At 40.0% G+C, this 12,675-nt stretch overlaps 2 protein-coding genes across 2 annotated transcripts in view; both read right to left on the bottom strand.

Annotated features, from left to right (window-relative positions):
• The window catches only part of LOC143039094 (protein O-linked-mannose beta-1,2-N-acetylglucosaminyltransferase 1-like), a 48,630-nt gene extending 43,629 nt beyond the window's left edge, over positions 1–5,001 (bottom strand). The window contains exons 1-3 of the mRNA XM_076208947.1: positions 4,903–5,001; positions 3,832–3,882; positions 3,458–3,628 (exon numbers count right to left, since the gene is read on the bottom strand). Of these exons, the coding sequence (XP_076065062.1) occupies positions 3,458–3,628; positions 3,832–3,882; positions 4,903–5,001 (321 nt within the window). The remainder of the gene's footprint in view (positions 1–3,457; positions 3,629–3,831; positions 3,883–4,902) is intronic.
• Positions 5,002–12,342: 7,341 nt separating this feature from the next.
• Positions 12,343–12,675, bottom strand: LOC143039096 (uncharacterized). Its single transcript, XM_076208949.1, has one exon. The coding sequence runs from the start codon at positions 12,673–12,675 to the stop codon at positions 12,343–12,345; it is 333 nt and encodes a 110-aa protein (XP_076065064.1).

Genomic DNA, 12,675 nt, shown 5'->3' on the forward strand with positions numbered 1-12,675 from the left:
TATTGTAACAAATAAGACTGAAGGTGGAAGAAGCAGACGAGGAGTAATGGGAGAATTTCACGCTTTAACGTCGCAGGGTCTTGATCACAAAGGTAACAACTCAAACGTAACAGGATATTTTATACATGGACGGATCATCTCATGGGACGCCTCGGAGAGCAAATAAAATAACAAGCTCTCCGAGGCGTCCCATGAGATGACCCGTCCATGTATAAAATATCCTGTTATGTTTGAGTTGTTACCCTTGTGATCAAGACCCTGCGGGTCGAAATTTTAAAGCATGAAATTCTCCCATTACTCCTCATCTGCTTCTTCCACCTTCAGTCACATCTATATATATATATGTATATATATATATATATATATATATATATATATATATATATATACCAACAGCTTTTTCCCCCTTATAAGGTATCTACTCCCACCCATTCTATTCCCCTCCACCACCCTTTCCTCCTCATCTTAGCTCCTCGTGGATGACGGGTCATCCCTGTCTCCCGCCAACTGCCCTAGGTCAGAAGCAATCAGAAGCATTGCAGCTAGACACAGTATATCCACAGGAATGCCGCTTCATTTAATCGGCGACCCCATACTCCTCTCCGTCCCCCTCATGAAGAAAAAGAGAAGACGGAGAGAAATCCTTTCGGGCTACGTCCAAATATCATTCACACTTAAGCACTCACTCACCCCCATCCTATGCCCTTCCCTTTCTTGCTCAACAGACATTCCATTGTCCATATCCAAAAAACATTCAACAGACAGAATAAATAAACGAATTAATTACTTTATTTGTTTATTTATTTATTTATTTATTTATTTATTTATTTATTTATTTATTTATTTATTTATTTATTTATTTATTTATTTATCTATTTATTTATTTATCTATTTATTCATTTATATTAAATGATTAATCAATTAATCAAACGTGAACATTCCATTATTCATGTCCAACAGACATTCAACAGAAATCAAGTAGATAGATAACACAGGGGAACACTTTTTCAGTAACTTTGAGTTGCATTGGATATTTTAACGGATTTTGAAAGAGTTTTAGGCGCTGATTTCAAATCTGAAATTAGTTTTTCTCTACAAGCTCTAGTTTGTATGCAATTTGAGGTTAATAAAATTGTACATATGTGAACTTGCGTAAACCATGTATAAGCATTTTAACGTCTTCTAATATTTTGATCATTCTTCTTTTGTTTCAGTTCAAACATGGCTTCCAGAATGAGACATCATTGCAGAAACAAGCCTGATGCCTTCTGCTAAATATGTGGATGCTACACACTCAATCGTCAGAGATGTAACATATCCTCGTTCGTCAAGCGTGCCTACAAGGCATATTTTGAAGTTCATCTTGGTGATCAAGACAAGCAATGGGCGCCTCATGTTGTGTGCCACAATTGTGAGGAAATGGTTCGAGACTGGACCAAAGGAAAACGCAAAGGTCTGCCTTTTGGAGTTCCAATGATTTGGCGCGAACCCACCAACCATGTAACTGACTGTTATTTCTGCATGGTAAACACAACGGGTGTTGGGAAGAAAAACCGACATAAGATTACGTATCCGAACATTCCCTCAGCTATTCGGCCTGTTCCGCACTCTGAAGAAGTACCTGTTCCAGTTTTCAAAGGCTTGCCTTCATTGGACGATAAAGACATTGGACATGATACAAGCCAGCAAGACAGTTGTGACAGTGAATTGTCAGAAAAGTGTTCACAATCGGAGGACTGTTCTTCAGACACTGAACCTTTCCCCGTCCCTAAGCCTCTTCCCCAGGCTGAACTGAATGATTTAGTGCGGGATTTAGGTCTTTCAAAGAAAGCAGCAGAGCTTTTGGCATCAAGATTACAAGGCAGAAATCTTGTTGATCATTCTGTTAAAGTATCATATTTCAGAAAGCGTGACCAGCTTTTTGTGACCTTCTTTTCAAAAGACAGACAGTTTGTTTACTGCCATGACATCCCAGGGCTTCTCAAAGAACTGGGTGTACCTTACTATAGTCCTGCTGAATGGAGACTCTTTTTAGACAGTTCAAAACGCAGTCTAAAGTGTGTTCTTTTACATAATGGCAATGTTTATGGAGCAGTACCTGTCGGTCACTCAGTGCATTTGCGGGAAGACTATGATGATATGAGAATGGTCATGGACTTATTAAAGTATCATGAGCACAATTGGATAATTTGTGTAGACTTAAAGATGGTCAACTTTCTTCTTGGACAACAGAAAGGTTTCACCAAGTTTCCATGTTTCCTCTGTATGTGGGACAGCCGAGCACGAGACAGACATTGGGTCCAGAAGGACTGGCCTATTCGTGACACCCTTGAAGCAGGCATGCCAAATATCATACAAGACCCAATTGTAAACAGAGATAAGATCATCTTTCCTCCTCTTCACATCAAATTAGGTTTGATGAAACAATTTGTCAAGGCACTGGAAACCGAAGGTGAATGTTTCCAACACATCATCACAGCTTTACCAGGGTTATCATTTGAGAAGATCAAAGCAGGCGTGTTTGATGGCCCACAGATTCGAACCCTAATTCGTGATGATCAGTTTGTTGCTAAGATGACCGCTTTAGAAAGGGCAGCATGGTTATCCTTTGTGGCAGTCGTTCAGAACTTCCTTGGAAACAATAAGGCGGAGAACTACAGTGAACTTGTGAACAGAATGCTCCTCGCTTTTCGTGATCTCGGGTGCAACATGAGCATCAAGCTTCATTTTTTGAACAGCCACCTTGATCAGTTCCCTGACAACCTGGGGGCTGTGAGTGACGAACAAGGAGAACGATTCCACCAAGACCTAAAGATCATGGAAGAACGCTACCAAGGGCGCTGGGACAAAAGTATGATGGCTGACTACTGCTGGAGCATTAAACGAAATTGCCCAGATGAAATGTACAAACGCAAAAGTTACAAACGCAAATTCCTGCCTGAAAAAAATACACAAAGAAATTGATAAGCTTCCATCAGCTGTGGTGATGTTCTGAAGGATGCTAATCTAACTTTGGGATAGATGTTCTGTTAATGTTCTGTTTCTTTTGCCTTAATAAATGTACAGAAATGGCTTTCATACTGTTTTAAGATTCAAGTGAACAAAAGAATTGTGGCTGATATTGCAATTTCCTATAATAACGAAAATTTAAAAAATAAATAAAAATGTCAAATTGCATAAAATCTGTAGCTTGCAGACAAAACCCGACTTCAGATTTGAAATCAGCACACTCAAGTTGACTATAGAAAAGTCTTTTTTTAAATGCAGCAAAATGAGTGTTCCCCAGTGTAAGTGAATGAAAAAAATAGAAAAATCAATACATGAAAAGACAAATAAACAAATCAAAATAAACCAAATCGGTTTAAATGAAAATAGAAAATATATCCCCTTCTGCGGGCGTGCGAATGTGTATGTATCTCGGAATAAATCAATATTTACTCAAAAGGTTCTTCCTTACCTTGAGGAAAACGCCAGTCTTGCTACACAATCGTCTTCTGAGGAAAGTCGTCAGACCCATTCTGGAGACAGTTCCTGCAAATGATGGGATAATTTCAGTCCACTTTGATGACGTGGTTGCAATTGCAGAAAATGAGTAATTTGCCTCCGCAGCGTCGAGCCGGACGCTGTTCTGCAAGCGACGTCACTGAAGCTAAGTTAATCCTGCACGGAAATCTGATGATGTGCATTGAAGTTATCCTACTGTCACCGACAGAAGGTGGCACCGAAGAAGCTTAGGTATGACAAAGTAAAAAGGAGGGATAGTGGAAGCCAAAGGTTATCAGGATTCTTCTTGGGGTGGAGAATAGTCCACAAGCATAAACAAAACAATACGGGGCTCTGGTCCGTAGCGGTATGACTAAAATCACTAACACACTGCACCGACTGCAAAAAAAAAAGGAATTCAGGGAACAATTATGAAGAAGGGGATGAGGAGGAGGAAGAGAGAGGGAGGAGGAAAAGAGTAGAAACAGAAACATTGGAGAAGAAAGGATGGGGAAAAGGAAAAGGAGTGGAGGAAAAGAAGAGTAGTAGGGATAGAAGAGAGGAGAAATAATAGAAACAGGAAGAATGGAGAAATGGAAGAGAAGGAAGAGATGGGGAGGAGGAAGATAGGGGAGAAGAAAGGCAGAGAGAGTAGGAAGAGAGAGGGAAGAGGAAGAGGAGGGAAGGAGATGATAGTGGAGGAGGAAGAGAGAGTAGGAGGGGAGAGGGAAAGGAGGAAGGGAGTGGAATCAGAAAAAATGGAGGAGCAAAAGAGAGATTTGCAAGTCAGTGCTTCTGTGGAAGGATGTCGGAGAGAATCAGCTCCCTATCCACTGTCTTCTTTCAAAGCCAGCAGTAATTCGTTTCTATCCAAGGGGTGTATCTCCAAGAGCATTTGGAGCAATTTTTTGTTCTACTTTTACTGTTTGTTTGTTTGTTTGTTGTTTTTTCACTGATCTACACAAGAAAAAATAACAGCTATTGACTGGTCTCTTCATTTTCCTCCTACCACTAGCCAGTTACCTATTACTATTATTAGAGATCCACACCATCGCAGCTTAAGCAAATGACCAACGTCTCTCTATGGAGAGATCTGTGGAAGCCCCGAGAACCGATCCTTAACACCCGAGGCAGCGATAACTTGGTTGACACCCCGACCTCAACATTGACCCTTGATTAAGTCGAGACAAGGTTTTTCTGCCTTAACCTCCCGGGGAACGCGAGGAGGTGCGGGGAGGTGTCTTTCAACTCCGAGATCAATCAATCCGGCTGGATTTAGCCAGAATAAGTGCAAAATAATAGACGTGTCAGTCATGTCCGCACTGTGAGACGTTTCTTTTAGTCTAGCTGCCGCCAAACTACTCTAATCACCTCTGTGGCTTGACCACCTGTGATATGAAAGGATTAAATTAAACTTACCTGGCTCAACCTTTCTGTTGTCCATCTGACTTTTTTATTCGCCTCTGTGATACTCTTCTTCAGGGTGGAAGGAAGGAAGAGGCTAAAGAGATTAACCATGAGGTTTTGCTACTCTTATTCCTACAGGAGTTCTGTTCTTCTCACAACAACCACATCGAATAACGATAATTAAAGGTTTAAAAATTCTCCGCCACTCACGTTCACGAAGCCAAGGATCCAGTCGAAGGAACAGGCGGTCGTCGCGATCTTCCGCACAGGACAGGGTTGGAGTGTTGTGATGTGGCAATTCAACCCTCGCGGGTTTCAGAGCTCAGCGCTCAGACCCCTTAGGGTAGTTCCTCGTCCGGCATCGTTATCCTCCTTCTCTTCCTCCTCCTCCTCCTCCTCTTCTTTCTGCCACCGTGGGCCCAAACTTTCGTACATCTTCCCGTACGGTATTGGTCATGACTATAGTTCAAATGTAATTCCCTCAGCCCTTTATAAAGTCTCTAGTAAATAATAAAAAAAAAATCTGACTACAACGAAAAAATCAAATTATGACATTTCTGCGAATGGGGTACTGTGAAATCCACGTCGTCTGGAGGGCCGGTGATGAGAGCAAAAAACCTTCCCTCACGGGAGAGGAGAAATGCCTCCGCATTACACTAACATTACAAAATAACAATATCGTGGCACCACGGGGGGAGAGGGGGAAAAGGGGAAGAAGAGATAGAAATAACGGAAGGAAGGGAGAGATAGTAAGGGTGTCGGGATTCCGACATGCAGGCAAATTGTTAGGTTAGTTGCCTTGGGGGGTAGAAGCTATGTCACCCAGTCGAAACGGAAAGTAATGAGGATATGTATTTACCTAGTTGTATTTTACGGGAAGGGAAGCTATGCTCGTGGTGTCCCGTCTTCATATCTTCTTTTATCTAAACTATTTTTAAATTCATGTATTGTTTTTGCACACACCACTTTCTCATCTAACTTGTTCCAACTCTATTACTCTGTGAGGAAAGCTGTTCTTTTTCAAATCTCTTCTATAGCTGTCTTTCTTGATTTTCTTTCCGTGTCCTCTTGTATTTCTATCATCCCATTTTATTAGATCCTCTCTATCAATAATTTCTATGCCTTTCATGATTCTGTAAATAGCTATCAAATCTCCTCTCTCTCTTCTTTACTCTAGTGTTTGTAGCTCAAGTTTTGCTGGTCTCTCTTCATATGATAGTTTTGAGAGTGTTGGTGCCAATTTTGTAATTGCTCTTTGTATTCTTTCAAATTTTTTATACATTTTTTGTACTTGGTGACCACATCGTTGCTGCATATTCCAATCTTGGTCTTATCAGAGTAATTAGTATTTTCTTCACCATTTCTTCATCCAGGTATGTAACTGCCACTTTGATTGTTCTTATTAAATTATAAGTTCCTCCAAAAACCTTATTTATATGTTTCTCAGGTGACATATTATTCATAACAATGACTCCTAGGTCCTTCTAATTTTCAACTTTTTTATTCCTTCTTCTCACAATTAATATGATCCTGTTATTCTGTTTTTGCTTTTTCCAAATTCCATTATACTGCACTTTTTAGTGTTGAACTCCATCTCCCACTTCCTACTCCATTCCCATACTTTATTTAGATCACTCTGTAGTGACTCACAATCTTCTTCAGTGTTCACTTTTTTAATAGTTTTGCATCATCTGCAAAGAAGCTCATATAACTTTCAATTTCTTCATCCATATCATTAATATATATAGCAAACATTATTGGGGCCAAAACTGTTCCTTGTGGAACATCACTTATTACTTCATCCCAATTTGAGTGTTTGTCTCTTATCACTACTCTCATTTTTCTTTCTTGCAAAAGTCTTCCATCCATTTAAGCAGTTTGCCCTGTATTCCTCCTTCAGTTTCTAATTTCTTAAGCAACTTCTTATGTGGTACTTTGTCAAAAGCTTTTTTTAGGTCTAGAAATGCACAATCAGCCCATCCATCTCTTTCTTGTATTACATCTATTAGCCTTGAATAGAAACATATTAAATTGGTGACATGATCATCCTTGTCTGAATCCAAATTGCCTTGGATTTAGCATGTTTTTTTTTTCTAAATATTTTACCCATCTACTTTTGACAATCCTTTCACATATTTTTGCTATTGTACTTGTTAGAGAGACTGGTCTATAGTTGGTAGGGTCTTCTTTATTTCCCCCTTTATATACAGGTACTATATTTGCTTTTTTCCAATCTTCTGGAACTTTTCCTTCTTTCAAGGAACTGTTTATTATGCTATGTATTTTGTCTGCCAGTTCATTCCTGCATTCTTTCAAAATCCAGTTTGCTATTTCATCTGGTCCATGCGATTTTCTGACATCAAGATTACTCAAGTGTTTCATTATTTCATTCTTTGTTACTTCCATTTCTTTCATAGGGGGGACTTTCTCTTTCCATTCGATCTCTTCAGGTTGTGTGTTCTCCCTTGTAAACACTGATTTAAAATGCTTGTTCATAATTTCTGCCATTTCTATTTCCTCTGTGTATTCAACTCCTCCTTGTCTTAATTTCTCTAAATCTTGTTTGTCTTTCAATTTGTTGTTCACAAATCTGTAAAATAGTTTTGGTTGATCTTAACATTCTTCTAGGACATCTTTTTCATATTTTCTCTTTTCCTCTCTGCATACTTGTACATATTCATTTGTATAACAAGTATATATTTTCCATTTTTCAGGTCTTTTTTCTTTCTTCCATTTGGTCCAAGCTTCATCTCTTTTGTCTTTTAACTCCCTACAACTTTTGTTGTACCAGCACTTTACATATTCTTTTTCTTGTTTTTGTCTTGGGACATACTTTTCCACTCCTTTTTTTTATATATAAATTTTTGTCAAAATATTCCATTTCCCTTCCACTGTTGTTTCCTCTTTCAATATTCTTTCCCAGTTTTCTTTTCGAAAGAATTAACTTATTTTATCATTTTTTTCATACATTTTTCTTCCTTTTCTATATTGTTCATTTCTTTTCATGTATTTCTCCTCATTTAGTTCCAGTTCAATCAATATGTGGTCACTTTTACTTATTGGTGTTTTATATTCAATCTTTTCCACTATTCTAGGTTCAGATGTGATTATTAGGTCTAGTCTCGATGGTTCTTCTTCATTTCTATACCTAGTGTTCTCTTGTATCCACTGTGTCATTGTATGGTCAATAATCATCTCGAGTAGAACATTTCCGCATGAGTTGTATCCACCCTTTACTGTTATCTCTTCCCAGCAGACTTCTTTGCAATAAAAGTCACCCATTATAACTATTCTTCCTCCATCTTCCATTATCTTATTTAATGTTATCCTTGTGTCTTCTAACATACTTTTATGTTCACTCTCTTCCCACGAGGCTGTTTTTGGAGGCACATAGTTTATTACAAGCTTTCTGCTCTTCTTTTTCTCTGTCCTCCACATCGATCATAATCATCTCAACTGTATTCTTTCCATATGTGACACTCCTCACGTCTATATCTTTCTTAGTCAGGAATATAACTCCACCCCCTTGTTTTGTCTCTCTGTTTCTAATCTAATAATTATATGCATCATGTCCTACACTGTTGGGTGGTAGTGGACCTTTTAATTTTGTCTCTACAATTCCCATTATGTCCGGTTCTTTTTCCTTCAGATAATCATTCATTTCATTCAATCCTGTTATTAATCCATCTATATTTGCGTAAGGCACTCTTAATTTTCTGCTACTTACATTGTATTTTCTGTTTCCCTTTTGTTTTTCTCCGGTATGGCCCATCTCCTCACTTTCATATTCACTACTCTCCAATAGAATTTCTCTTTTTCTGTTTCTGTTCTGTTCTCGTTTTTTTCCTTGGCTTCTGGTCTTTTCATTTGTTCCTCCTCTCTTTCCTCTCTATTCATTTCTCTGTTTATCCATACCTTTTTATATTGTTCACTTGCTGCTAGTTTCCTTGTTTATGCTAAGATATTCTCTGCTGTTGTTTGTGACCTGAATTTAATCTTAATTGGTCTGGTCTTATCTGTACTATACTTTCCGAGTCTATACATCTCTTCAATTTGTTTCATGATTTCAGGTTCATCTTCCTGAACTAATTCTAGTAAACTGCTTACTTTTTTATTTTCCTCCTTGATTCTTATGGTTCTATTTAGGTTATACTTCTATTCCATTCCTAATATAATTATACATTTCTTTTTATCTGCTAAGTCTCTTACTATATTCTCCTTCTGTCTCATCACTTTAATAACTGAGTCTTCAGTTTGTTCTTTCATTTGCTGTTTTATTATGTCAGTAAATGCAACTTTACTGTTTTCTTGGATTTTTTCCAACCCTGTGCTTCTTTTGCTATGGCCTCTTTATTGTCTTTATTATTCCTCTTTAATTCCTCATTCTCATCACTTATTTCTTTTAACTGTCTCTTTAGTTCTTCTATTTCTTTAGTTAAGATTTTGTTCACCTTCTCTAGTTCTTCCAATCTTTCAACTCTCTGCGCAATCTTTGCTATGTTACCGAACCTACTCTCCCAATGTTCGGTCATTTGTTCAAGTTTTTCCTCTAGTCTTGCTAATCGGGGGAGGTTGGTATCCTCCCCTCCTCATTAAATCCCTGGAAATTATTATCTTCACCTTCCATTGTGCTGCTCTTATCTATATTTCTAATCTTTACATTTTTGTTAATCCCTTCTCCAAAATCCTCAGTCCTCCGCTTGTTTACAAGACGCCTGGCCTCCTGGACCAAGTCCTCCCCTTCCTCATTTCCTTCCATTTCCCTCAGTAATCCCTCCCCTTTTCCTTTTTCTCACCTTCCCACTACACCACGAGCTTTCCCCTTCCCTGTAAATACAATAAGGTACTTCCTTGACGTTGAGATCCACGTAAATTTTTCTTTTTCTTCGGAACTCCAATCTTCGCCGTCCATCCGACGAAAGTGTGTGTGTGTGTGTGTGTGTGTGTGTGTGTGTGTGTGTGTGTGTGTGTGTGTGTGTGTGTGTGTGTGTGTGTGTGTGTGTGTGTTTGATTGGTCAACCGTAACTAAACCTACTTCTTTTTGATATATATACTTACCTCTAAATTTTGGTTATTCCTTGATAATTTTATAGTTTGTGCCTATGTTTGCTGTTTGATATTCATGGAGGGGGGTTTATTTACGTCTGGATGGCGGGGTATACTTCCTTTGGTTAAGATTCCGTTCCTATATAGTGTGTATTGGAATGTAGGTATTCTCTCTGTACTGCTGATGAGCGACTGTTGAGCGATTGAAAGCTGACAGTGGATGACAATACTGTTTTTACCCATTTGTCTTATTGGATCAAAGTTCATATTCCAACCACCACTTACTTTAGCCCGATGGCACATTTTGTACATGTTTTCCGGACGATTATACTTAGCTCAGGTTTTGCCTGAGAACTGATGCGGATCACTGTAGTACAGAGATAGTAAGCGCGACTGACATCCACTGGGGAGGGAAGGAGCGTGGGTTCGAGCCCTGGCCACAGTTGTTCCTAATCGCTGAGACTAAAGTCCTCTAGCTAGAGAGTACCTCATCTTCCTCCTCTTCCTCATCCTCTTCTTAGTAACCCTGAACAACAAACAGAAAATGAAAAAGAACTGGGGAGTTCTTGACATAAAACTGAGCCATCATCCTCACCTCTGCTTTTCAGAAATGCTGTCCGGTAGTAGATACTGTAAATCTAATTTGGAATCAAAGATGGATTTTGAATGGAAAATTTCAGTCTGGAAGCCAACTCAAAATCTCAAACACAGTGAGCCGCCCTTTCCTACGAAATATCGAAACTGACTGACTGACCAGACCTTGAAAGAGATAGTCAATGGTAGTATATCCAGTCCTGGCATAGGAGGAAATGTGATTATACACTGTAGTGTTGCTCCTACAACTACTAATGCTATCACTAGAAATAATTCTATTACCATATCTAATACCATTACTGTAGCCAGATAGTAGAGGGGGCTGCACTGTTTATACTTGGCTACTGGAGTTGCTGAGATCAGATAAGGTTAAGAAATGCTGCCTTAATGTACGAAAATACTCAGCTTTCATATATTAAATGGCCCTTCTCCCTTTATGAAGGTATGACCGGCCAAGGCATGTACCTACTCATCAACCAATCCGCACCCATCCAATACTCATATTTTAGCTTTTTATCTCAGTTTCTTGCGGCCGAAGCACCTCGAGGCGCTACTACATGCGCGCGCATGAGCGCACACTCAGATCTCGGAGCCTTCTTTCTTATTCACCTATTCCCGCTTCCACTCGTATGCAGGGTCGGCATCTCTGACTGAAGTCGTCACTCACCGTCTCGGTCCCTCCAATAATTTCCTGTCATGCCCTTCTCTTTTAAATCATCCTATTTATTTCCTTCTCAGTCTCCCTCTGTCTCTCCTCCCATCCACCATTATTCCCATCACTTCCCCCCCCCCACCATAACTTTCATCCCTCCTCTTGACATGCTCTTACAGTGCCTATCTTCTTCCTTGCACTATCTTCGCTATTTCCCTGACCTTTGCTGTCCCTCTGATTTAATTTTCTTATCTTATCCAGGATCAATGATGGAAATAACGCTGAGAGACCGAAAGAGAGCAAGTTGGGTGAGATAGAGCACACTAGAGTGAAAGATATTATGGAATTAGGCAGGTAAGTAATGCGAACGACTGATGAGCGATGGAGTGTGTTACTGAGTGGACGCCGCGAGACAGGAAGCGTGGAAGAAGAAGACCAGACAAAAAAAGGAGAGACGAGATCGAGAAGTTTGCAGGAGAGACGTGGCAGAGGATGGCGTGGTCGTGTGAATCATGGAATGCTATGAAGGAGCCCTTTGTTCAGCAGTGGACTCAGGATGGCTGATTTGATTGATTGATTGATTGATCTTATCCAGGAACTTCATAACTCCCCACACATCCACCTAACCTAAATCCCATCTTTGTGACACCCAGCCAACCTTCCTTATCCACCAAGCCTCTTCCTCCACAGCCTAGTCGGTTTTAGCTTTATATGCTTTCTCTTCGACTTCCACGTTTATTTTTGTGTAGCACGACGCTTCAGACGTCTTTTTCCAAGTCTGCCAAAACCAACTGAACTCTATGAGTCATCCCCGACTTCAGCTTCCCACCCCTGGAGACGGGTGATCTCAGAGATACTTAAATCATCCACACTTCAGTTCTTCCTCCACCTGTATCCTCAAATCTCCTCCATCACAACAAAGACTCAGCTATTCGACATTCTTTTCCACTTGATCTTTAATCCTCTATCCTTCAGAGTGCTGGTGACGTAATCGGAAGCGTGCTGGTCTCACATTCGCTTAGGTGTGGATTCGAACCTCGCACCTCACTCCAATCCCAGCAGTGATTGTTAGCTGCTCCAACAGTCCAAGAAGCGCTTAGGATAAAGGTAACGGCTTCGGCTGCAGCTGTGCAGCGCCTCGTGGCCTAGGCCCATCACCTTCACCACTCAGAATCCCTATCTCTATTGGTGCCACATATAATCATGTCACATGTAAATGTCATACACCAAGAGGGCTGGTCGGTTAAGACATCCACAGTGCAGTCAAACAGACAGGGATCATAAAGGGAACACCAATGTAAGTCAACTGTTACCGAAAACCGTCCTTTCATGTCTACACTACTTCCCACCAGAGTCCTTACCATTTCATACATATCCTCAATAGCCCCCTTCTTCCTAATATACCTCCATAGCTCCTGCCTTGGCACCCTGTCGTAGGCTTCCTCCAGACCAACGGAAGCCATGCGCAGACTTCTTCTCTGATGTCTTTCCAT

Source organism: Oratosquilla oratoria, chromosome 25 (assembly GCF_046742065.1).
Source record: "Oratosquilla oratoria isolate Oo_2021 chromosome 25, ASM4674206v1, whole genome shotgun sequence".
Classification (NCBI taxonomy): Eukaryota; Metazoa; Arthropoda; class Malacostraca; order Stomatopoda; family Squillidae; genus Oratosquilla; species Oratosquilla oratoria.